The sequence below is a fragment of the Polistes dominula genome, unplaced genomic scaffold (genome assembly GCF_049000335.1).
Source record: "Polistes dominula isolate Pdom_NZ unplaced genomic scaffold, Pdom_raw_medaka contig_11, whole genome shotgun sequence".
In the NCBI taxonomy this organism is placed as follows: Eukaryota; Metazoa; Arthropoda; class Insecta; order Hymenoptera; family Vespidae; genus Polistes; species Polistes dominula.
In genome coordinates, this window is record NW_028301154.1 from 422251 (window position 1) to 447243 (window position 24993).

Below are 24993 nucleotides of genomic sequence, written 5' to 3' on the forward strand. Positions count from 1 at the left end.
GTCGTATCGTTGTGTTATCGTTCTGGTATGTAAAAGTTATTACATCTGGAAAAAAAATATCATTTCTGCAGATAGTAAAGTACAAACTAACGTGATCTTTCTCGAAATAAACTTCTCTAATATGATAGGAGTAATAATATCACAATGTGCAATCAAATAATCTGTAATAATAATAATAATAATAATATAAAGGAAAACTTCTTTTTTTCTTTTTTTTTTTACGGGGTTTTCCCCCTTAGTCGCCTTTTACGACAAACTGGGATTACTGCGGCTTATTTTTATCCCCCCAAGACCGCAGGGGGGTAGGGTTTAATGATAATAACAATAATAATATAATTGAATGCAAAAAAACATTTAAACACGTTTCGTGCTTAACCCTTTTTACCTGACTTGTCATTCAAGCCATTTAATTTTGCTTGAACAAAATCAACCATTACATTTAATTATTAATTATTGTAAATATGGCAATTAAACAAACTTATGTGCTTTGTTCTATACTGCATTTTGTATAATGCATCAATATTTTAATAGAAATATTTTTCTACAGAATTCAATTTGTTCTAAACATATATTTTCAATAAATATGTCCTAAGTGTACCACCGGTGGTACACGTGGCACGGAACGTGTTAAAAAAGACCCATTTTTTTTATTTATTTTTAAATATTAGAACTACGAAGGTCTCTTCTAATTTTTTTTGTGTTTTTTGTTTTTGTTTTTTAGCAAGTCAACCGCTGTAAGAAAAGAAATCCTTCAAAGGTATACTTCCTTTTACGTTGGACATCCGGTTAATTTGAAATTTTGTTCTTACCAAAATGGGCACGTGTGCCGATCACATCAAAGGGCTTCCCTTCTTCCTCGTCCTATATTTTTTTTCCCTTTTCTCATTTTTTGTCGTCTTTGAAAAATAATGAAATAAAACAAATCAAATATTATTCGCAAAATGACAAAAAAATAAAAAAAGAAAACAAACAAACATTGAATGATCAAAGCTTTTTAAAACAATGTCGTACAAATTTTCGTGAGAAGTAGTAACAATAACAAAAAAAAAAAAAATTAATAAATAAAATAAACAATAAGAGTAATATAAAAAATATTAGAGAGGAGATCCATTGACAATGAATTTTTACAATGAAATGAATAAAATATATCAACGTTAAGTTAGAATAAATTTAGACCAAAATTTGTCAAATGCATTTCAAATTGAACATCTGATATATTAAATTGATTGAACAGATCTTTTATATGTCCGATGAAAATGATTCAAATATCACAATGAATCCGATTATTGTTCGATATCGATCGACAATGATTCTTCTTTCGGTTTAATCATGTTCAATTTAATTAGATTAGATTTTGATTAAAAAAAAAATTGAGAAAAAGTACAACGATAGATATATTGATAAATTATTTATTATAGTATTCTACGAAATGTATCGTATTCTCAGAAGAATGCGGATGTTCATCGATAAGAAAAAAAAAATACAACTCGTGTCGATATGATGACAAAAAAAAATAAAAAAAAAAAAACCAGTCGAGTTGACAAGGGTGAATTGAAGTAGAAGAAAAAGAAGAGGGGTAAGAAGAGGGGGTGTAACGAAAGGAAAGGTAAGGTAAGGTAAGGTAAGGTAAGGAAGGTTTTCTTTATGTAACCATGGCCCATTACTTCCATGCTGGGGGCACGCGAACCATATGCTCCACGTGGCCTGTTACCATCCACCAGGTTCTTCTTCTTCTTCTTTTTATTTTTATTTTTTGTTGATTTTTTTTCTTCTTCTTTTTCTTCTTCTTGGACACCCGATCGAGACCTATCGAATTAACGAAATTTAAACTTTGCACGCGCGACCGACTCTCGTTTCACCTCGCTTCACGACCACTTTATTGGCTTTCATGGGAAAAACTCATTTTAAACTTCCTTGCCTTCGATATTTACCCTAAACGTTTTTGTTTTTTTCTGTTTTCTTTTCTTACGTGCAGTTATGCATGTAATTTAACAAAAAAGAAATTTAATTTGTCAATATTTATAAAGGAAATAAATGATAATAAATGTAAATTACTTTGAAAATATTATAATAATTAATACTATGACGTGCGGTGGTTGCACGTTGGTGCCATGCGAAAACTATCATGCAAGCGTGATACAATCACAAAGTACAAAGTACAAAGTACAAAGTACAAAGTATTTCATAACTATATATAATATAATATATAAATATAAGCGCGACCCAAAAAAATGAAATTAGACGTGCGGACGGCATAGTGTTAGATATAATAATAATATCAAAATTACGTATTATTTTGGAAATAAATCATTTCTTATTTTTTTATTACAACCCCCCTTTTCCCTAAGCATCGCCTGAACTTAGGATTTTTCAGTCAGGATATTCCATTTTTCTTAGAAATTATTCCATACGAATGAATGTAAATGATCTGATTTGTTTTTGATTTTTTCCTTTTGTTTGTTTGTTTTTCTATTTCTTTTTCTACACGACTGTAAAGATAAGAAAAGCGAGCCAAAAGAAGGTAAGCAAAAGATGCAAGTGTAACACCTGGAGTAGGAACCGGTTTCAGTTAATTCCGGATGTTCGATGGTACTTCGGTGTTCTTAGCTCTATTACGTTTTAATTTTTTTCTTTTTTCTTTAAATATTACTAAATATATGTGTAAATGCATTATTTATATTATACTGACTATTTTGAAATATATATCCAATTGTTTAAAAACAAAAACAAAAACAAAATAAGACAATTTTTATTCAAATTTTTTTCCATAATAAAATCCCGGAAATTAGTTAATAAATAATATCATTATAAATTTACCCCTTATATATTATTACTTTCCCATAGAAATACTATTTTATTTAGGTGGGAATAATAGTAAACCTTATTTACTCTCACATATATTATAGACTGTATCAGTGCTTAAGGTTTTAGACATTAATTAGCTCATTTCCTGTTTTTTATTTGTTTCATACAAGTCAGGAAATTGTTCGACACTATTAGTTTCCATTTCTAACGTTAAATGTACAAACAGGAAATGTTCTATATACTATTCTTTATATTATTTTACATTAACGTACTTTATCTAATAATTTTCTTTTTCCACTCTCTCACCTATTTTATATTTAACAATAATAATACAAATATACAAATTGCGTGCAACACTGGTGTCTAGTTTTTATTACATGGGGATTTATTTCATTCGTTAATTTCATTTCTATTCGTACGATTTATCTTTTCAATTACTCAAAGTGAAATGATGAGATCATTCGTTCTTTTAGAAATGATTAAATGTTAAAAGAAAAGAAAAAAAAACCCAATAAATATAGGAAAGAAAGTTTACGATAAACTAGTGACATCCGTGATGATGATGATGATGATGATGATGATGATGATGATGATGACGATGATTTTTAATCAATTCAACGTAATCTTATAAATTGTTTGAACGAATAACATGAAAATACATGTTCAATTTAGCTTTAAAAACCACCAATGAAAAGTTAGAAAATACTTGACACTTCTTATCGATAAATACTTTTTTATTTTCTTCCATTTTTTTTTCTTTTTCTTTTTAACTACTCGACGAAAGATTATTAACAAAAAAAAGTAGGGACTACGAGTTGATTGTGTTTGTTTTGAATCATGCACAATAAATCGTGAAATGCAATGATGACAAAATTTATATATTTCCTTTTTCTTTTTAACTGCTATGTCTTTATCATTTAGTTTCAAAGCCAAGATTACAACGACAAAGAGAGAAAGAGAGAGAGAGAGAGAGAGAGAGAGAGAGAGAGAGGAAGATATCACAGAAACGAGAAACTCATTCGTTCGTTCGATTCTATTATCGTGTTACACTATCATATCCATTACGTTGTCTATTTGCAATGTTATTTTTTCATATTTGATCAAAGATAATTATCGATTTTCATCCTTCAGCTTTTAATGCACCAAACACGCTTCTGTGAGAAGACCTAATCAAAGAGAAAGAGAGAGAGAGAGAGAGAGAGAGAGAGAGAAAGTGAAATCACCTTCATTACAATTAAAATCCAATGATATTTTCTATTTTATTTTTTTATTTTAATTTTCGTCTTTTCTTTCTCTCTCTCTCTCTCTCTCTCTCTCTCTCCTATTATTTTTCTCTATATTTTTATTCTATTAACACTATACCGTGCGCAAGTCTAATCTGCATTTTTTCATGTATTTATTATTCCGGTATTTATATATATTATTATATATTATATAATATATATTATATATAGTCAGAGTAAATAATATATCTATTATATTATATTATATTATATTATATTCTAATTAATTATTAGGATTTATTTTGATTCTTATTTGTATATATTTTTTTATTTCACGAATTAAAATTTTGTTGTATAAATTGAGAAAACAATTCATAGAGAATGCGAATTGGTCAGTTGCATTGAACTATGATTCAAATTTAATTGTTCTCTTACATTAATTGTGGCAACCTGATAGAATATTTCCTATAAAGTTAATAACAATCACAAGAAGGAAGGAAAGAGAGAAAGAGTGAAGAGAGTGTTATTTCGTAATTATTCGATAGTATCAAATAATTCTCGTCAATCGATACTGTCATCGCGATTATCGATGCATCCATATCGGTGACAATAAACAGAGACCACGATAATCACACATCGATAGCATACTGAACATGAGTCAGTATAACTTTGTTGTTTTTTTTTCTTTCTTCTTTTTTGTCGAAATTTAACTTTAATATAAATACACGCAAACGGATATGTAATATCAAATGTACACAGATTAACAATTTAACTGGTAATTTTTCTATGATTTCGTATGATTTGATAAATAAAAAAATAAAAAAAAATAAAAATAAAATCAAATGATTTTTAATGAAACCTAAAAAAAACACAACAAAACAAAGTAATTATTATTTATATTAAGTTTGTATTTTTTTCTTGTTTTTTTTTTTTTTTTTCATTAAATGTGTCCGTCAAATCTTCAATCGATTAAGTGTGAAAATTTATTAATAAAATTGATTGAAAATAGGTATGTACTTAAATATAAATGTGTAAAAGCATTTGAAAATTATTGGATTGTTTTCGCGAAGAACAGTCAGGTATAAAAACGGCTACATATAACCGTAGATATCCTATCTCTTTATACGGATAAAAATATAATGATAAAGTACGAGAACACGGTTGGTTGGCGAGGGGTTAGTAGTAGACATTCATTAGCTCACCATCGTCTATATTAACCACCGAGAAAGGCTTGACAAAATTAATCGCATCTTCGTGCTCTTACCTACAACAACAAATCTTTTTTACTTTTTAATATTTTACATTTTTCCTTTTTTTTTCTTTTCTGTCCGAAATTATTATTTAACATCCAACATATACAGTGAAGATCAATTTGTGTGCACGGATTAAATATTAATTAAAAAAAAAAAATATTATATACGGAAATTTGGTGAATTTTACGATAAGAAGAATATATATATATATATACATAAGAAGAAAAATATTACAAATATGAAGCTGAGATTTTTATACGCGATCCTAATTGCGATCGTAATAGTAAGAGGTGAGAATTATTCTTCATTGGTGAAACAAATGTAAATGCATACAAAATCATTTAGTAATATTGTGATCTTCGCGAACAAATGAAGGAATGTATTTTATTTAAAAAAAAACATCAATTGATTGAATTGTTATTAATAGGGGAGGAAGAGAATCAACCCAATACGACAACAGAAACACCGACAACAAAAACAACGACAACAGAAAAACCGACAACAAAAACAACGACAACAGAAACACCGACAACAAAAACAACGACAACAGAAAAACCGACAACAAAAACAACGACAACAGAAAAACCGACAACAAAAACAACGACGACAACAGAAACACCGACAACAAAAACAACGACAACAGAAAAACCGACAACAAAAACAACGACAACAGAAACACCGACAACAAAAACAACGACAACAGAAAAACCGACAACAAAAACAACGACGACAACAGAAACACCGACAACAAAAACAACGACAACAGAAAAACCGACAACAAAAACAACGACAACAGAAACACCGACAACAAAAACAACGACAACAGAAACACCGACAACAAAAACAACGACAACAGAAACACCGACAACAAAAACAACGACAACAGAAACAACGACAACAGAAACAACGGCAACAGAAACACCGACAACAGAAACAACGACAACAGAAACAACGACAACAGAAACATCGACAACAGAAACAACGACAACAGAAACAACGACAACAGAAACAACGACAACAGAACCAACGACAACAGAAACACCGACAACAGAACCAACGACAACAGAAACACCGACATCAGAACAAACGACAACAGAAACACCGACATCAGAACAAACGACAACAGAAACACCTATAAGTACGTCTACCATTGCAAGTATTAAGGAATACCCAAATCAAGTGACTGACAAAAATGTAACGTGTATATTATCGAGAATGAAGATTGCGGTAACTGTATCGTACAACACAACAGACGATAAGGTATTATTTATTATACATATATCGAATGTTTCAATTTTGCATGAAATTTTTAATTAAATAGATATAAATGTATATATCTCAATAATCTTTCATATTGATTTACATATAATATTTGACAGGTCGCAAAGAAAACGATAAATGTACCATCTACCGCAAAAATTAGTGGTAAATGCGGTGACAAGGAATCTACTATGACTTTCATTTGGTCTAATTCTGAGAACACTTTATATGAGAGAATTGTCAACGAGTTTGTTGATACCAAAGATGAAAATACAGTTACTTTCTTATTCAAAAAGACCGATTCTACGTTCTCGGTTAATCAAATCATTGTTCAAATTATTTTAGATCCAAAAGTTTTTCCCAATGCAAAAGGTCAGTTGCATTAATGTGATTGTAATTATTAAATTTAAATTTAATTCTACTGAGTATTAAAATGAAATCATTTTCATTGATATTTTATTTTATAGACAAAGTGGTATTACAAAAAACCGAGCCAAATCAATCATTGTTCAGTACATCTACGAATGCAAAATACGTGTGCAGTGTTCCAACATTTGTTACGACTGAAAACATGGAATTATCGATCAGCGATGTCAATTTGATGGCTTTCATAGAAAATAACAATATCTCATCGAGATCTGGTAAAGATTATTATTTATTTATTTATTTCTTTCTTTTTCTTTTTCTAATCATTAATTTCCCCCCCCCCCAAAAATTGATTTTTTTTTTGCATTGTTAAATAACGAATCTTTATTGAACCCCTAACAAAGCAATATTGTCCGCGTATGAGTTATTATCAATACTATATTCAAAAGTAATAAATTATTATCTTTTATTCTTTCGACTGTAATAATATCTCATTGTGTGTGTGTGTGTTTTTTTTTTTGCTTCTTTTTAGAGGAAAATTGTGTAGCAACTTCGAACATTGGTGCAATAGTTGGTGGTGTTATCGGTGCATTGGCGGTTATCGGTATCATTGGATTTGTCATCTGGCGACGAAGAAGAAATTCGACTGCTCGTTCGGAAGTTGCATAAATGAAAAGAAAAAAAAGAAAAGAATATTAACAAAAAAAAAAAGAAAAAAATAATAATAAAAAGAAAGCAAAAAATGATGATTATTTATGCGCCAATACATTGACAAAAATTTGATAATTAATTATAAAAATCGTTAATATATGCTACGTGTTCTATAAATAATATATTTTGTAATATTCATCAATAATAGAATCATCTAATATTTTGCTCATATAAAACCCATGTCAAGATTCGTTGTTTATTTCTTTTAATTGAAATTGTTAACGAGATCATGACTGATTGATATACTTTCAAACAAAAATTAGGTGATTTTACGTTCAACGTGAACTTAGAAAACAAATTGTTGATCATTGATTAGAAATAGACAAATTTTATTTCACGTGTATTTGTTGCATAATATTAGTAATTACTATATTTATAATTGCGAGAGAATGAAAGAGAGAGAGAGAGAGAGAGAGAGAGAATTTGAATGTTATTTTGATAAATTTTTACAGAAGTAGAGAAACCCTACCCCTTAACCCATAAGATTAATTATTTTCATTCCCTATTATTAATTGTATACAGTATTATATTGTTTATTATTGCTAATTAATATTAAAATATTTTCGATAATATTATATTGTATTATTAAATGTTAATATTATAATTAATATATATAATTAATTAAAATATTCTCTACATATATAACAAATTTATTTTACACATTGTTCATTTATAAAATGTGGAAAACATATAAAATTTACAATGGGGTTTATTATTATAATTATTTCATTAAAGGATACGCGTACATTTCATATGTTTTAAATTAGAACGCTTATGGTGTTATTAAAAAAAATAAAAAAAAAAAAGACACACACACACACACACATATACACATTTGATCGAATTTACGACACCGGAACGAAATTCTTGCGTGTATCATGACGACGACTATGATGAAAATGATGATGATGATGATGATGATAATGATTTATCAAACGATAGTAACATATCAAATAACAGACACTCCCCCCGTTTAACACCTGTTTAGGAAATATCGCATATGTATAATCTACCAGTTGAATTATGATAGAAATTCACGATTATCTTTCTCTAATTGGTCACGTTTGGAATTTTCTCTTCTATTAATTAACCTGAAACTTACGTGGGAACCTGATTAAATTGATCAGATATATTTTTTTCTTTTTCGAAATAAATTAAAACAAAAATAAAAAACAACACAAAATATTTAAATATTTGATGAGTACAACATGTTGACAGGAACATTTATACGAACATTCATTAAACTTAATTAATTAAAATACTAAAATTAAAATATTAAATATTGATATATTATGGCGGAATTTGTTATTTGCGGCAATGAACTTTCCAGTTCCTAATGCCAATTAATAATAATAATAATAATAATAATAATAATAATAATAATTAAATATTCATATATATAAGCTGTTAAAATTTTAATTGAATTAAATAATAATGAAAATAATTCTAAGACTAAACATTTAAAAAATGGCATTAGAAGATTAAGAAACGATGATACTTTAAAATTATTTCAAGATTTTTGTCCTCGATTAAAGAAATAGCAAAAAATCCGGAAAAGTAATTTCCCCATGAAGCTCCTTACCATGAAATACGGGGAAATGAAAAGGTATTGAATCTATAAGGTGGATAATAGCTCTCCCTTCGTACTACTACCACCACCACTGCGACAAGTGGACCCTTTTTATTTGTCTATTGTCCTTTTTCTTCTTCCTACTTCCCTTTTTACAGGTACACACATGTATGTTACATACATTCGAAAGAACGTGTTATGGATAACTCATGGTGTGGGAATACCACTTGGAAACACCTTGCTTATTGCAAAACATTAACGTTTCGTTGTTATATACATATATATATTACCGTATGTAACATATACATACGTTTAACATTTTTTACAATCTCATATAATTATTTTATATATTATAGATTTTTAAATGTAATAAAAAATGGAGTAAAGAAAGGTTCTCGTATTTCTTCGAACTGATGTAAGAGGAAAAAAAGAAAAAGAAAAAAAAGTAGAAAAAAAGTAGGAAAGAGGAAGAAGAAGATCGATCAAGAGATCGATCGATCGATCGATCGATCGATCGATGGAAAGAAATTTGATTCGCTTGGTATCGTTGAGGGCTTTCTTCTCCCTTTCACCACCCTTATTTTTTTCCGCAACGACATCCGTTAGTAGTCGATGGTGGTGGTGGTGGTGGTGGTGTCCTTCGAATATAAATCGAAAAAAAAAAGAAAAAGAGAAAACAATAAAAATATAATAAAATGTACAATAAACAATGCGAATATTGTTGATTAATAATTTCGAATTGATAGTAGAAGTTGAGATTTGGGATTTAGGATTGGGGGGGGGGGAGAAAAGAAGAAGAAAAAGAAGAAAAAGAAGAAGAAGAAGATGAAAAAAGAAAGAAAACAAAAAAATAGTCAACGTCTTGGTCCTTTTTCGTGTATTTTTTTTTTTTTTTTTACTCGTTTCTTCGTAAGACGTTCTCTTTCTCTCTCTCTCTCTCTCTCTCTCTCTCTCTTTCTTTCTTTCTTTCGGAAGTATGAGGGCGCAGATGGGATTGCGTTTAATGAAGTTTGGCCCGGCTTGCACCTGCCACTTTCGAGGTAGTATCTCGGACCAACGGCCGTTAGGTTGCCTCGAGCAGCCGCCAACAAATTGGCGGGAACTTGCTTCCCAGGATTCTCTCTCTCTCTCTCTCTCTCTCTCTCTCTCTCTCTCTCTTTTCTTTTCTTTAATTTTACTTTCTCAAACTTACGACGAGAGTTAGTTTTCAAACATTTTATTATTAATATATATTATATTAATGTTTATATATTTATAATTAATTTATTACATATATACTTATGAAAGTGGCCTAATTGTAAGTCAAAATTTAAAAAAAATGAAGAGTGCCTTGAAGGTCTGCCATCCGTCAAAAAAATCCGTGAAAGGTTCTAAGCTCCTGTAAGTGGCGATTTAATTAACTTCCCTTGGCATCTGGCGATCCTGTCAGTTTTTATTTTTTTTATTTTTATAGATGACCTTCGATTCAAACCAACCAACCAACCAACCAACCAACCAACCAACCAACCAACCAACCAACCGATCAACTCTGGCGAATTTGCGATTTTTCAACGTACATTATTGATGAAAAACGATTTGAAACTTTTTGTCAATAAATAAAATGAAATATTAACATATTATTATATTTAGTAAAGTAAAAAAAAAAAGAACAAAAATAAATCTAAAACGAAATATGTGAAGAATAAATTTGTAAAGACGTGACCGTGATCTTTTTAGTATTCTATCATTCTCTTATTTTCTTTATGTGAGCTTAACAGCTGCCCTTTTTAACCAAAAACCTTCATCGAAATACTCCTCCGCAAACGATAGTTCCTTCAGATAGGCGAATACCACCAGAAGGATCTTCCGAATAAGCATCCCTGTGAGGGTGGTGATTGTGATGATTGTGGTGGTGGAGAACAGCTGGTCTGGTCTCCACCACCACCACAATCTCTTCTCTTCTTATTTTCATCTTAAGTAAAAAAGAGAACACGAATAAGACGAGAACGTATTTATAGCTGTATATATATATATATATGTTGTTCCTTCTTCTCTTTACCTAACACTTCCTTTTTCTACCTTTATTTTCTTTTTACTCACTGCATTGAATTGTTAACGGTCTTCTCTACTCTCTACTCTTATCCACTTTTTACAAATGTTCTTTTTTTCTTTCTCTTTTTTTTCGCTTTTTCTATTTTCTATTTCATCCGAACTAACGTAAAAGAATTAGAGACATTTTTTTCTTTTCAAACAAAAATATGATTTTTCTATCTATGAATTTTGTATTTATTAAATTGGCCATTATTTATTTATAACTTACTTATGAATGACAATAAAATTTAGCTAAAATAATTTTTCAAAATTATTACCAGTCTCTTGTGACGTTTGACTGTATAGACCTGCGACCATTAAAATGTTAATTGGCATTAAGAATTCGAAAGTTCATTGCTGTAAATACTAAATTGAAAAAAAAAATAATTCAAATATTATCGTTAAAATTGATCGAATTTTATTAACCATGAGTTTATCGATAAGAAAGATAAATATAAAACTGTTTTAGAATAAAACTCTCGTGAAAAGAAACAGAAGGCAATGTATATCTAAACTGAAACGTCAATGTTATTTTCTTTGACATTTTGGAAAAGATATTTTTCTCTTCTTTTTTTCTTTTAAGAGTCGCATCTGCATCTTCTTATAATAATCGACTACATTTACCAGCTGCTGCTGATGTTGCTGCTGCTGTATCCCCATCATCCGTTTTTCTTTTCTCTCATCTCGAACATTGTCATTGTAACAAAAAAAAAAAAAAAAAATGGATGAAAACCAGACAATATACAAAAATCTCTGCTCTTAACCCTTGAATCTGAGAAAATCCTGTTGGCGAATAATAAAACCGAATGATCAATAATACTCCCCAACATTTTACCCCATATGTTTTTCAATAGAAAGGGTTGCATAGAAATAAAATTGAAAATAGTGAAAAAGTATGTTTGCTCGTTGAACTAAAATTGCAAATTGTGGTTTAAACAACAAATTAATTTAGACAAATTATTTTCAACAAATAATTATTGTTAGGTTTAACCAAAAGTTCGTGATTGTTTTTTTATATCAAATATCCTTTACTTTGAAATGATATAACAAATTGTTTTCTTTTTTTTTTTTTTATGTAAATCTTATATTACGGAAATATTAATTGAAAAATGCACGAACTATTCTGCATAAAAAAAAGGTTCGTACAATAAATATATCATTTATCGTTAAGGAAGTTTATAGAAAAAAGAAAGGAAGAAGATGTGCAAACAGCGCGTGTCTCTTTGAGAACAGATGATGACCAACCAACCCAACGAATCAACTAACCCACACATAAACACACATACAGCCGGCATACATTGTATATCATATTTCCATGTAAAAGGTGAGTTTGTTCACGCGAAAGAGAAAGAAAGAGAAAGAAAGAGAAAGAAAGACAGATTCATTCTATTTGTTTTTTTCGTTTTCCCCTATTTTATGTTTTCTCCACTATCTTATATCTTTCAGTATACCACGTGGTAAAATATAACCAGCTTTGTTTTCTTTAGATCACCACTTTAAAGATATTCCTGATACTATACAGGTGTCTCCTCAAAATGCTACCTTTCTTTTCAAATATAAATATAATATTTTCTTTTAAAAAGATATTTTTGCATTATCTTATATAATATATATATATACATATGTGTGTATATGTATATGAGTTTATAAAAGGTAAGAGTCAAAATGGTTACGCACGAAAGAACGATTTGGGTGGAAAGTAAAAACGACAAGGTTTCTTCTACAACCTTCCTTCCTTCCTTCCTTCCTTCCTTCCTTCGTTTCTTTCTTCTCGATCATCCTTGCAAACGCACATGTTGCCAGGTGCATCTGTCTGCTCCTTTTCGTACCTTCTTCTTCTCCTTCTTCTCCTTCTTCTCCTTCTTCTTCTTTTTCTTCTTCTTCTTCTTTCCTACTTCTTCGTTTCTTCGATTCGTCGGTTTGCCGAAAGGGTCAATTGAACTTTCCAATTTTCGTACCAGTACATCGTCAATTTTTTGTCTTCTCTCTTTTTTTCCCCCCAATTCACATTCCCATATATTTTTCTTTGAAACGATTGTAAATCATCTCTGTCAACTCTACGAAATTGTATCCAATTGAAAATTGGTCACTCATTTTTATTCTTCTCAATTTAAACGATTTTTCAATAATGTTTCTTCAATTGTTTCTTTAACACGTGTTCCGTGCCAAACCATTTTTAACCCAATTTGTGATACAGACAATTAGATTTTCAGCGCATTGAATGAATATATTTGCATGTACCATTTATGGTACACGTAGCCTAATGGTCAAGTTTAATGTGTACCATAAATGGTACATGTGGCATAGAACGTGTTAATATACTAAAAAATATGAATGACAAATCAGGTAAAAAGTGCTTTTGGCACGGAACGTGTTAAAAGAATTAACACAAATAAATCCAACTGTTTGTTCAAACAAATTAAATCATAAAATAAAAAAAATAAAAAATAAAACAAAATAATTTATTTGAATAAAACAAACGAATAATAATGATAGTAATAATGAATTTATATACACGAGTTTCCTTTTTCAATTAGGTTGTTCGTAAGTCTGGAAAATGATCGTTGAGGCAGATCTAATAATCTTCAAAAAAAGAAAAAAAAAGGTGCTCTGGTATTAACTACATCCTGGTGAAAAAGAAGAGAAGAAGAGTGGTGGGAGAAACCCCTGCGAATCCTTTTCCCCTCTTTCCCTCCCAACCCTTGATCTTAGTTTTGCTTGTGTCTTTTTATTCTTTCTAGTTTTTTTTTGTTTTGTTTTTTTTTTTTAGTTTTTGTTTTGAATTTTATTTTTCGGCTCTGATACGTATCGTGACGTCAGCAAAGTATTCCCAGGAAAGGAACACGAAGCGTCCGTGTTGTGTTCCGGTCTCTGCTTCACTCGTTTGTCTTCCTTCAACACCGGAAATAAGTTAGCAAAAGAGAAAGAGAAAGAGAAAGAGAAAGAGAAAGAGAAAGAGAAAGAGAGAGGGAACACGATACACACGGTGGGGGAGAAATTCATTCCTATGAAATAATTTTCCCCTCATGGTTACCATGATATTGATACACGTACGTTCTCATAATTGTTAAATGCCTAACGATGACTATGATCAAATAAATAATACAAATTTTGATTAAAAGAGATTGATTTTTAAAGCAACTCTTGATTAATGATTGTAAAAAATTTTAGAAAATAAAAGGAAGTATGAAATAATGAAAAAGAGATTATTCTTGATTATCTGTTATTAAAGATGCAAGTATAATATGAGCATAAATTGACATGGATGTTATCTGATTGTTGAATAGACTGACGGATGATTTAATATTTTGATAATAATTGATCACACACACGGGTAGACATTTTCGGTTGATTGATAGCATGATACGATTACAAATGTGATCTATCATTTTTTATTGAACTTCTTTTCTTGTACGAACTCGAGAACATTTTATTGTTTAGATTTAAATGATTAATATTTCAAGTATTCAAATGACATAGGTGTATTGAAAAATGTATGAATAATAAAACTGTCGTAATTGTTATTTAAATAATTACAAAATGATTTCAATCATATTATGTTATATTTCGAAGAAATCATTTTCAAATAAAAACGAATGACTTGTGCTGCCAAAATTTGGATGAAATCACGGAGAGAAAAAGAAAAGAAAAAGAAAAGAAAAAAAAGCCCTCAGAGAAAAGGTTTGAACGATAAAGATCGTGTTAGGGTAGAGTGACCACGACGGTCACGGTATTTTCACCTGTCTCTGTGTGTGTTGAGTGTTGCACGCGTGCACACACGTGTGCCCACTTTTCTCAAAATGCACGCAACTCAATGCAATCTTCCAACCCTTAGCATTAACCACCTCCCTTCCTCCTTCCTTTTCCCCACTAGCTACGATGTTTTTCTTTTTCTAACCGTTAAATCTACCCCCATCATTTTGCTTTGCCGATACGGTTACCTTTTTTGTTACTTATTGCTACACCCCTTTTTTTCACAACCCTCATCAATGGAATATCAAATTGCATTAACTTAAGTGGGATATACAATATGAATATTTTTTTTCTTCTTTTAAACGACTGTTTATTTCAAATATTATCCATTATTTTTAAAGAAGATAACCTTGACGTTTACTCAATACCAATGGATGCTTCAACAACTCTGCATTGAAAATCAAAAAGATCTATTCTCCGTTTCTCTCTTTTTTTACTATTTCAAATTTGTGTAACCGAACCAAAAAAAAAAGAAAAAAATGAAATCGAATCAAAGTACCCAAGTTATGTTTCCCTTTTTTTTTTCAAGATTAAACGAAAAGATAGAGTTTGTAAAAACCATTCGTGAGCTATCGAAGGTCTTTCGTTGGAATAATTTCGATGCTAGTAAGATTATGTACAAGAGAAGAAGAGAATAAAAAAGAAAACAAGAAAAACAGAAAAGAAAAAGATAATAATAATAATAATAATAAGAGAAAGAGAAAGAGAGAGATAGAAAGTTACACGAAGGACGGCAATAAAAGTAAATCAGTGCCTGGCAACCAACACACACACACACATACATACATACGGTAAGCGCAGAGAGAAAGAGAGAAAGAGAGAGAGAGAGAGAGAGAGAGAGAGAGAGAACTTAAAAGACACTCGTCGTCGTAGCACCATAATTGGTCCCCGTTTTTCGTGGTCGCTTAATGTCAGACTACATCCCAGTATCTTTCTCTCTCTCTCTCTCTCTCTCTCTCTCTCTCTCTCTCTCTTTTCTCTTTTTCTCTTTAGTTAGAATCCTTCTGTCTTTCTCTTGATGCGTTCTGGGCACCTGCTACTGCGATTTAATCGAGCAGCCCTTGGCAAGATACGATCGAGCGGAAAACGCGAAGCGATGATTCGGTGTGCTTGCTATCTTTCTTTCATTCTATCTTTCTTTCTTTCTTTCTTCCTCATCCCTTCCTTTCCCTTTCCCTTTCCCTTTCCCTTTCCTTCTCTTCAATTTCTTATATTTTTCTCTTTGCCATCACATTTTGCCGAGCTAGGAAGATCGATGCTGAGAGACTCAAAGAGAAGGGCAATTTTCTGCTTGGAACTCGTTCCTAGTGTCTTCTCTCTCTTTCTCACTCTAATACATACACATAAAGGAACACATGTACACGTGCTGAATCCCTTCCACCTGCCAAGAGAAATTTCTTTTGGTCGAACGAATAAAATGATTGACTTTAAATTATGGATTATTTTTTTGGTTTGTTTTTTTTTTCCTTCTTCAGACCTATGGGTCTAAAAATTGTGCATTAATATATGAGTCGTATTATTTCTGTATATTACTAACAACACATTTCGATAAATAATAATAAACATTATGAATAATCGATCGCTAAAATTTAATCGTAGGATTGAACATTTTTGTTTTTTATTTGGACAACTAAAAGCAGCACAAATTGTCCGATTCTCCAAGCGAAAAAAAAAGAAACAAACTGAAATACAATAATAACGCACATTAAACAAAATTATCGATTAGAAACATTATCCCTGAACATTGGCAAAACGTTGAACACGCGTAGCACTTCGTGATCGCTCTATACGTCGTGCTACTTAAGAAAAAGAAATACAAAAAAAAAAAGTTAGGCTTTATGGCGCGAGCCTCCTCTTCTTCTTCTTCTTCTTCTTCTTCTTCTTCCATGGTACTCTCCTCTCCTCTACTCGAACGAAATCGCTTAGCATAATCCGTTGGAGCCACTACTGTATGAGAAAGACAGAGAAGAGATACAAGAAAAAATACAAAAAAAATAAAAATAAAAGAAATGTTTCTCGTATGTGAGACAGAGAGAAAGAGAGAGAGAGAAACACGCGAGCGCGCGCAGATACACAGTGAACGTCTAAATAAAATGGAAGGGGGAGAGAAAAAGAGAGAGGGTGAGGGGGAGAGAGAGAGAGTGAGGTAAAATGAAGAAACGTGGCCCACAGTTCAACAAAGTGCTCGAGAGAAAGAAAGAAAGAAAAAAAAACCAGAGAGAGAGAGAGAGAGAGAGAGACAGTAAGATAGCCGTTAGGAATAAGTAAGAGAAAGAGGGTAAATCGCGCGCCATTTTTACTGCGCAACCAATCCCGCGCACCAATCAGATTTGAATTCTGTTCTGGAACCGGTGGAGGTGGTATTCGTGTAAGGCAGATTCTCCTCGTGGACTCTCCTCCTCCTCCTCAGGCCTTTTCCCTTGCTTGCTACCTTCTAACGACGAACCTGAAATCCTACCACTACCACCACAGTACCCAACCATCGCACCACTACTACCATCGTTATTATTACAATCACCATCGCCATCGCCATCACCGTCACCATTGCCACTACTACTACTACTACCACTAGTACCATCACCACCACCACCACCACCACTGACGCGAACACACACCTCTACTACGACACGACGACGACCATCTCATCAGCAAAGAACTTGGGTTCAAGCCCAGACTATTCTGTAGTTTCTTTACGTACGAACAACCAGAACGAGTCCGACCGTCGTACGGCACAGACGTCGAGATTTCTACGGGACCCCATATCATTTTCATAACGCGACATATATCCAAGATTTTTCTATGAAATTTTATAGAAAAAATTCTAAGCAAATTAACAAAGGATTATTATCGTAATCTCGAAACTAATAGAGAAGAAATTTAGTGACTTCGAATGATAGAAATTTGTCAAGAGGCCAACAACATTATATATGGTGATTATTTGAAAGAAATAAAGAAAAAAAGAAAGAAAGGTAAAAATATCAGATTTTACAATATCGAATAAAAATTAACGAATGAAACAATTAGAAAAGGGATTATGATATCTTGAAGGAAAAAAGATCCTTGAACTTTAATACAATATTTGCAAATGAAAGATAGAGAAAGATTTTGATCTTTTCAAATAATTTGCGTAAGAATTGTAAAAAAAAAAAACAAATAAATAAATAAATAAATAAAAAGAAAAAGAATATTAATATCAAGGAAATACAAAAGGGAGGGAACGAGAAAGAGCGAGAGAGACAGGCAGACGAAAGTGCGCGGGAAAAGTTTCAAGCTGCCATTTTGGTGGTAGCACGAATAAGTTAAATATTCCGAAATCGTGGATCAAATAAGAAAAGAACATTTCGAACCTCGACCACGTCCTCGAATTCGAGGATCTTTCAAATGTCGAACAGTTAGTTTATCGTCATCGTCATCGTCATCGTCATCGTCATCGTCATCGTCATCGTCAGCAGCAGCAGCAGCAGCAGCAGCAGAAGCAGCAGAAGAAGTGGCGGGAAGAGCAGCAACAACAGCAACATCTATCCCTCTCTCGTCGTTTAATCGACGAAGAGAGACCGCGCTCGACCAAGTGAAAATAAAAGAAGGGGACGAGATGTTGGCTACTTCGATCTGTCGCGAGGTGCACTTCACTGTGTTACCAAGTAATACGACGATGAATGGTGGCAGGAACGGAGGTGGTGGTGGTGGTGCTTCTGCTAACGCTGCTTCTTCATTTAATGCATCATCTCGTGTATCTCGTTGCCTATTTGGATCACCAAATTCTCGGGAAACCGCGGAAATGTTGCAAGAGGCTTTGGATACGGAGAGAAAACGATTTGCCAGAAGATGGGGAATCGATCCTTGCTCGGAAAATAAAGAAAATGATTGTCGGTGGTCGTACAACGAGCATACGCCGAAAAAACGTTCCAGTCCTTACTCTAAGCAGACCAATATTCACGGTAAGTTATATCAAATCAAAATGCATGCAGATATTTTTATTTTACGATTAGGTGTAAATTGTTTCCCACGAAAATATCATGAATTTCTGTTGGAATACAATTTGGCGGGAAATGGATATTTTTAGTTGGGATTGATTAAGGCTTCGATTTAAGTGCTTCGATACGATCAGGTCTTAAGTTTTCAATAGTTGATCTGTCGATAAGATTTAACTATTCTCTTTTGATATTATTTTCTATTGGCATGTGTACTTTGACCGATAGGTATACCCGTTTATCTTGTTTTCCTAAAGAAAATAAAGAAAAGGTTTAGGATTGTTCAAAGGATGAAGGATTTTGGTAAAACGGTAGACGCGACCCGCTGACTCAGGCTAATGGAGGACACGAGCGTGTCCAAATTTTATCTTAGGACAAATATTTTGTTTCTCTCTATCTCTTTCTCTTGTTCATATCTACGTGTTTTCGAAAACTTTATCTACGTCTAACGTTCGAAACGTTTCTGTTAGAAAAGTCTCCATTTATTTTAGCTACTTGTTTCTCCCTTTCTTTCCTTTCTACAGACGTTTTTCCTTTCTCTTTTTATCTTTTTTTAACATCACCCGATTGGATGATATCAACGACAAAACGAGTCATCGTACATATTCCAACTCTGACGCAAAAGAGAATGTCTTTGGAAGAAGAAGAAGAGGGAAAAAAAGGGGGAAAAAACAGTAGATTTTTACTTAGCTAGGCAACTATAATTAGCCAAGATATGTCTGAAATGTTTTATCATTTGAAAACATAAACGGTAAATCATAAATTACTTTTCATTGAACAATTATTGCATCACAATTTATAATTATTAAATCTATTTCACTCGAATTGAGGTGGTTCATATCGAATGTATCGACTATAAAAGAAAATAATAATAAAAATCAAAGTAGTCAGATAAGAAGAAAGCCTCGTGGCAATTTTTTGGCGGGAAAGAAGGAGTGTGCGTGCGTGCGGGCCTAGTGGTGGAGGCAGGTTTTTCGCGGGAAACGATGCGAGGCGAGTCTCGTGGCGGACTTTTGGCGGGAAACGAAATGTTGCTTCGTGTGACGATGTACCCAGTTGTTGGAGGGGATAGAAGAGACAGAGGAGGTTAAAGAGGAGGTGAAAGAGGAGGTGAAAGAGGAGGAGACGAAGAAGAGACGAAGAGGAGATAGAGACGGGAAGGAGGAAAAGGAAAAGAGAAACAAACGCGCAGGCGCAGGCCGGTCGCGTGGCTCTCCGACCTGTTTTCTTATTCTAACCTCGCACACACTCCTCTTTGTCTCTTCCGCCTTCTCTCCTTCTCTCCCTTTGCTCCAACCCCTTCCCCTTGGTATTCTTCTTTTACTACTACTTCTACTACTATGCCCCCTTTCATCCCCGTTCTCTCCTCGTCCTGCTACTCCTACTACTACTCCTAATACTACTACTACTACTACTACTACTACTACTACTACTACTACTACTACTATTGATGTCTCTTCCTTTTTCTTTTTTTGGCTTCTCGTCTTACGCGTCGAGGGATCTATGCCTCTTTCTCCCCTCTCCTTGACCCAATCCCCATCATCATCAGCATCATCACCAGCATCGTTTCGAAACTCTTTCTAGTGCCCAAATCTTTTCATCGTATTCTCATCTTCGGACAAATATCATTTCTCGTTCCTTTTCTTGTTTATTTTTTTTTGTTTGTTTGTTTGAATTTATATATCAAATTAGGCCATCGTAATTAATTGAAAGTATTTGTTTATAATTAATAAAATACAAAGTAAATTGACAAATTACTGAACACCCATTTTACTGTACAAACTATAAACATTAAAATATATACGTTGCATGTGGGTTCATAAAAAATGATGAAAGAAAAACAAAACAAAAAATGGACACGATTGAATCGTGAGAAATATTCATTTTGTATATGAACTCTACCTGGTGAGATAAAAGAAATGCATGGAATTGTTCATCGAATGAATCACGCTCTCATTTTGTTTCTTTTTCTTTTTCTAAAATATGAGTCATCTATACTCTCATGGGTGGGCGATGTGAAATACATACCTGTAGGATCTTTCTCCCTAACTCCCTAACTCTCACCCTCCTTTCTTTCTTACTCAACTCTCTTCGAAAATGACTCATCGAAAAGGGGCCCCAGTTTTCAAGGAGTAAAACGAACTTACTATCGCATTCCTTGAATACTTTTGGTGCCTTGAGAGAAAGAGAGAGAGAGAGAGGGAGAGAGAGAAAAGAGATCCCTCATCAGACTTTCTGCACATGTACCGTTCACACGCTTTCATGCAAGACGGATATTATTACCACAGTCAAACTAAATGTCAAAAAAAACAAAACAAAAGATCAACAAAAAAAATAACTCTTTCTCTCTTTTTAATCCTTTTGCTTTCTTCTTTTCTTTTTATTTTTAATGCGTAACATACTCGTCAAGAGATACTAAACATTCCAATGACAAAAAGCATCCACCAGGAATTCCTACGGTCCGGTCATTAATTTGTTTCTTTTATTTTTGTTCTTTCATTCTTTTAATCTCTTGCACAATATATTTCTTTGTCATCTATTTCTCTTATGCAAGATTTCTCTTATCGTTAATTGAGGTTATATTAGTTACGGGGGGACGAGGGAGTTCAAATTATTGATGCTTCGTTGAAACAATAACGTAATCAAATTATAATCATTGTGCTGATGATACTTACAAAAAATTCGATTTGTTTTATTATTTTCTTTAAAAATTGTTAAATTCAACTAACCATAAGCTAAACGCATACTCATATAGAGAAACAAGTGTACGTGTGAATGCACATGGGGCACCTTATTCGACCCTTCTTCTTCTTCTTCTTCTTCTTCTTCTTCTTCTCCTCTTTTATTTCTTTCTTTTATTATTTTCTTCCTAAGGGACACCTGTTTCACTCTTTAGAAGTTAGATATGCTTGAAACGGTAGCAATATCAATAGGCAACAGCAAAAGCAACAACAGAAGCACCGGCACTACCACCGGTTCGTACAGATCGTCTTTTTCCCACGATTAAATCAGGTCCGCGAAGAACAACACGCGATATAGTAAATGCATATAACACACATACACACACACATACAGAGAGACAAACACACCGTGTGCAACCAGCATACAGGGACCTTAAGAAGGTCGTACACCATCTGTTTTCTTTCTTCCCAAGTGTTTCCACGTCGAATCTACTCCTCCTCCTTCTCCTCCATCTCCTCCCCCTCATTAAAAAATTTTCTTACAAAGGCCCAACCAATCCATCGATTCGTTTCTTCTACGTTTTGTTCTAGCTACCTGTTTTAACACTTTGTAATCATTTTAAAAGAAACACTGCTTTCATTTTTTAGTGTTTATTTTTTTTTATCTTGGCAGGTTGATTATTTTTTTCAAGTTTTATTATTTATCTATGATTTACAATGCATTTGAACAAATTTCAATTGAACTCTGTTGAACTTTCAACCAATACGAATATTATTATTCTTTCACGTTAATCCTAACAATAGTAATGGTGAATAAAAATTTTTTCTAGCATGGAAAAAAAAAGAATTATATATATATCGGTACGCAAGATCCTAGGGGAGAATCTTTTACAATTCGTATGAAAAAAAGAAGATGAAAAGAATAAAATTTGTAGTGAAAGAAAAATAAAAGTAAGACCTGCTTTACGGGTATGTTCACCTTTCCATCGAAATTTCTATAGGAAAAATCCGTAGTTCGTATGAAAAACTATGTAGGAGGATTTGGATTACTTTTATGTGATATGAACACGCACACTCACACACCTATATATACTCACATACATACATATATACATATCCCTTCTAACTTTATTTTCTTACTCCAATCTCTTACACGTAAAACTTTGAGGGAACAAAGAGAGAGAAAGAGGGAGATCTTCATGGTGGAACATTTTTTATGGAGGCCACCCCAAAAACATATGGACAGGTAGTAGTAGTAGTAGTAGTAGTAGTAGTAGTAGTAGTAGGGAGTGGATAAGAATTTGGAGCTCTTCTTATTGGTTTACCTCCTTCAGGAGGTTCCTTGTATTAGAATCATCCAATGGGCCCAACCATGGAAACAGATGTTGACAAATGAAATCCTGCTCAGAATTACGTCTATCTATCTTTTTCTATTCTATTTCTGCTCGTATAAATGTGAAAGAGAGAAGGAACTTTAGTTGAACCACTGAGAAAGCTCGGTTTCGCGAACACCATATGGCGAAGCAACAACCAATGCTTCAAGAGAAATAAGGAAAGAAATAAAGAAAGAAATAAAGAAAGAGAAGACTATTACTAGAGGATCCACGATCTTACCGAACATATGGTTCTCTTACTGTACCGTTCTTCTCTTTATTACGTTGCTTTCTTTCTCATCTTCTTTTCAACAAACAAACAAACAAAAAGAATCAAAAAAGAGATAGAAAACAAATGGATCTATAATTTTTTTTTTTTATTATCCAATCATTCCTAACCTTACTTTGTACTTTTTATTTTTCTTAATTACCGTTCGTTGATCCATCTGGTTATATTTATAACATCCTGCGCCATCTTGAGTCGACCATATTTGATTTTGAAAAGAACAAATTGTTAGATTGCATTTTAAAAATTGATCTTTAGTACAAGTAGTACAATAAATAAATTAATATTCGGTTTAACGTATAGGTCAAGTTTAAGGAAATTGATAGAAAAGATTGTATAATTTTTCGTCTTGTTTTTTTTTTTGGAAAAATTTGATCACCTGTCTGTAAAGGTAAAAAAAAGTAAAGAGAAAAAAAAAAGAAAGAATAAGAAAGAATAAGCGTACGTATAGAGAAGGTGTAAAGGTTGAGTGTTCAGGTGACAACGACAGGACTACCTGTGATCGAAGAAAAAAAGGAAATAAGGAAAGAAAACGTCAAAAGACGCGTTTTGTGTTCCTGCCAAATCTCCCCAATGCTAAAAAGAAAAAAGAAAAAAAAAGAGAGAAAAGAAAAAAAGGTCCTGACACATCATCGTCATGATGGTGTTGTCCCCTCGTTCGTTATTTCGAAGATCCTATTGTCGGTGAAAATTTCATGGGTTTTTTTTCTTTTTTCCTTTTTCTTTCTTTCTTTCTTTCTTACTTACTTTATTATATCAAACGCATACATAGAAATGCATACACAACAAACTTCGTGACGATCTGGATACGCACAAGAAGTTAAGGTGTTGTGTTGTATGCCAACGTAATAAGCTGTCCCTGATGCGTCGACAAAAGGGAAAGGGCCGAATCCCTTAGGGGGCCTTACTTAGCCAACAAGAAGAAACAAGAAAAACAAGAAAACTTACGAGATATACTTGTTATTCCAACGACTCTTTATCTTTCATTTTATTTTCTTTCTTTTCTTTTTATTTTATTTTATTTTTTATTTGTTTCTTTGGGGGAGGAGGGTATTTTTGTTCTCCCCTCTTTGTTTTTTTGTTTTTCTTTTCTTGCGGTATGCACTTGTTTTATTTTCTTGTTTCTTTTCATTGGATAATTAATACAAGTATTTTTATTATTATAACGATTTAAAAAATTCCCGTATAATTAAATAAATTAATTGGACAATTAATTAATTTTAGTTCTTTTGCTTTTTTTTTTTTACAGATTACTGGCGTTCCCGAAAAGGTAGCGAAAGTGGTAAGAAGCCATTGACATCATCGAGTGACATTACGAAACAACAAGGTTTGGAACGAAGTCCTCGAAGAAGTCCAAGAAGCCATTAAAATATTCTAAATAAATGAATAATTTCTATAATCGTTGGAACTGCAAATGATTGTATAACACGAATGAAGATAATTTATCTGTTCATTACTATAATGACAATCCCAATTGCTAATATTCTTATTATTGTTATTATTATTTTTTATTATTAACGCTATTAATATTAACAACAACATTATTATTATTATTATTATTATTATTATTATTATTATTATTATTATTATTAATTATTACTTATTATTACTTTTATTTTTATGATTATTATTAATCATTGAAAATTTTGTATATTTATTCCTAATCGTTTC

General features: G+C 32.2%; 3 protein-coding genes and 1 long non-coding RNA gene across 6 annotated transcripts in view; 3 read left to right on the plus strand and 1 right to left on the minus strand.

Moving 5' to 3' along the window:
- Positions 1 to 1504: 1504 nt before the first annotated feature.
- LOC149030540 (uncharacterized) overlaps positions 1505 to 24993 on the minus strand; it is a 54299-nt gene continuing 30810 nt past the window's right edge. The window contains exon 6 of one of the 2 annotated variants that reach the window (XR_016178624.1): positions 1505 to 1806. This is a non-coding gene — a long non-coding RNA (uncharacterized LOC149030540). Of the gene's footprint in view, positions 5293 to 24993 lie in introns of both variants that reach the window. The other variant, XR_016178623.1, reaches the window with a different exon arrangement.
- LOC107071098 (uncharacterized) lies at positions 5292 to 8267 on the plus strand. 2 transcript variants are annotated; one of them, XM_089178587.1, is made up of 5 exons: positions 5292 to 5571; positions 5709 to 6541; positions 6661 to 6913; positions 7009 to 7182; positions 7440 to 8267. In XM_089178587.1, exons 1-5 carry the CDS (start codon positions 5520 to 5522, stop codon positions 7574 to 7576), a joined length of 1449 nt encoding a protein of 482 aa, XP_089034713.1. In that variant the 5' UTR covers positions 5292 to 5519; the 3' UTR covers positions 7577 to 8267. The 2 variants fall into 2 exon arrangements, with proteins under 2 accessions (XP_089034713.1, XP_089034712.1); XM_089178586.1 differs by having other exon boundaries at positions 5521 to 6541.
- On the plus strand, positions 9565 to 10843 carry LOC149030541 (uncharacterized). Its single transcript, XM_089178546.1, has 3 exons — positions 9565 to 9569; positions 9611 to 9670; positions 9974 to 10843. The coding sequence occupies exons 1-3, from the start codon at positions 9565 to 9567 to the stop codon at positions 10230 to 10232; spliced, it is 324 nt and encodes a 107-aa protein (XP_089034672.1). The 3' UTR covers positions 10233 to 10843.
- On the plus strand, positions 16969 to 24840 carry LOC107071128 (uncharacterized). The gene is made up of 2 exons (XM_015329850.2): positions 16969 to 18949; positions 24572 to 24840. Exons 1-2 carry the CDS (start codon positions 18604 to 18606, stop codon positions 24688 to 24690), a joined length of 465 nt encoding a protein of 154 aa, XP_015185336.1. The 5' UTR covers positions 16969 to 18603; the 3' UTR covers positions 24691 to 24840.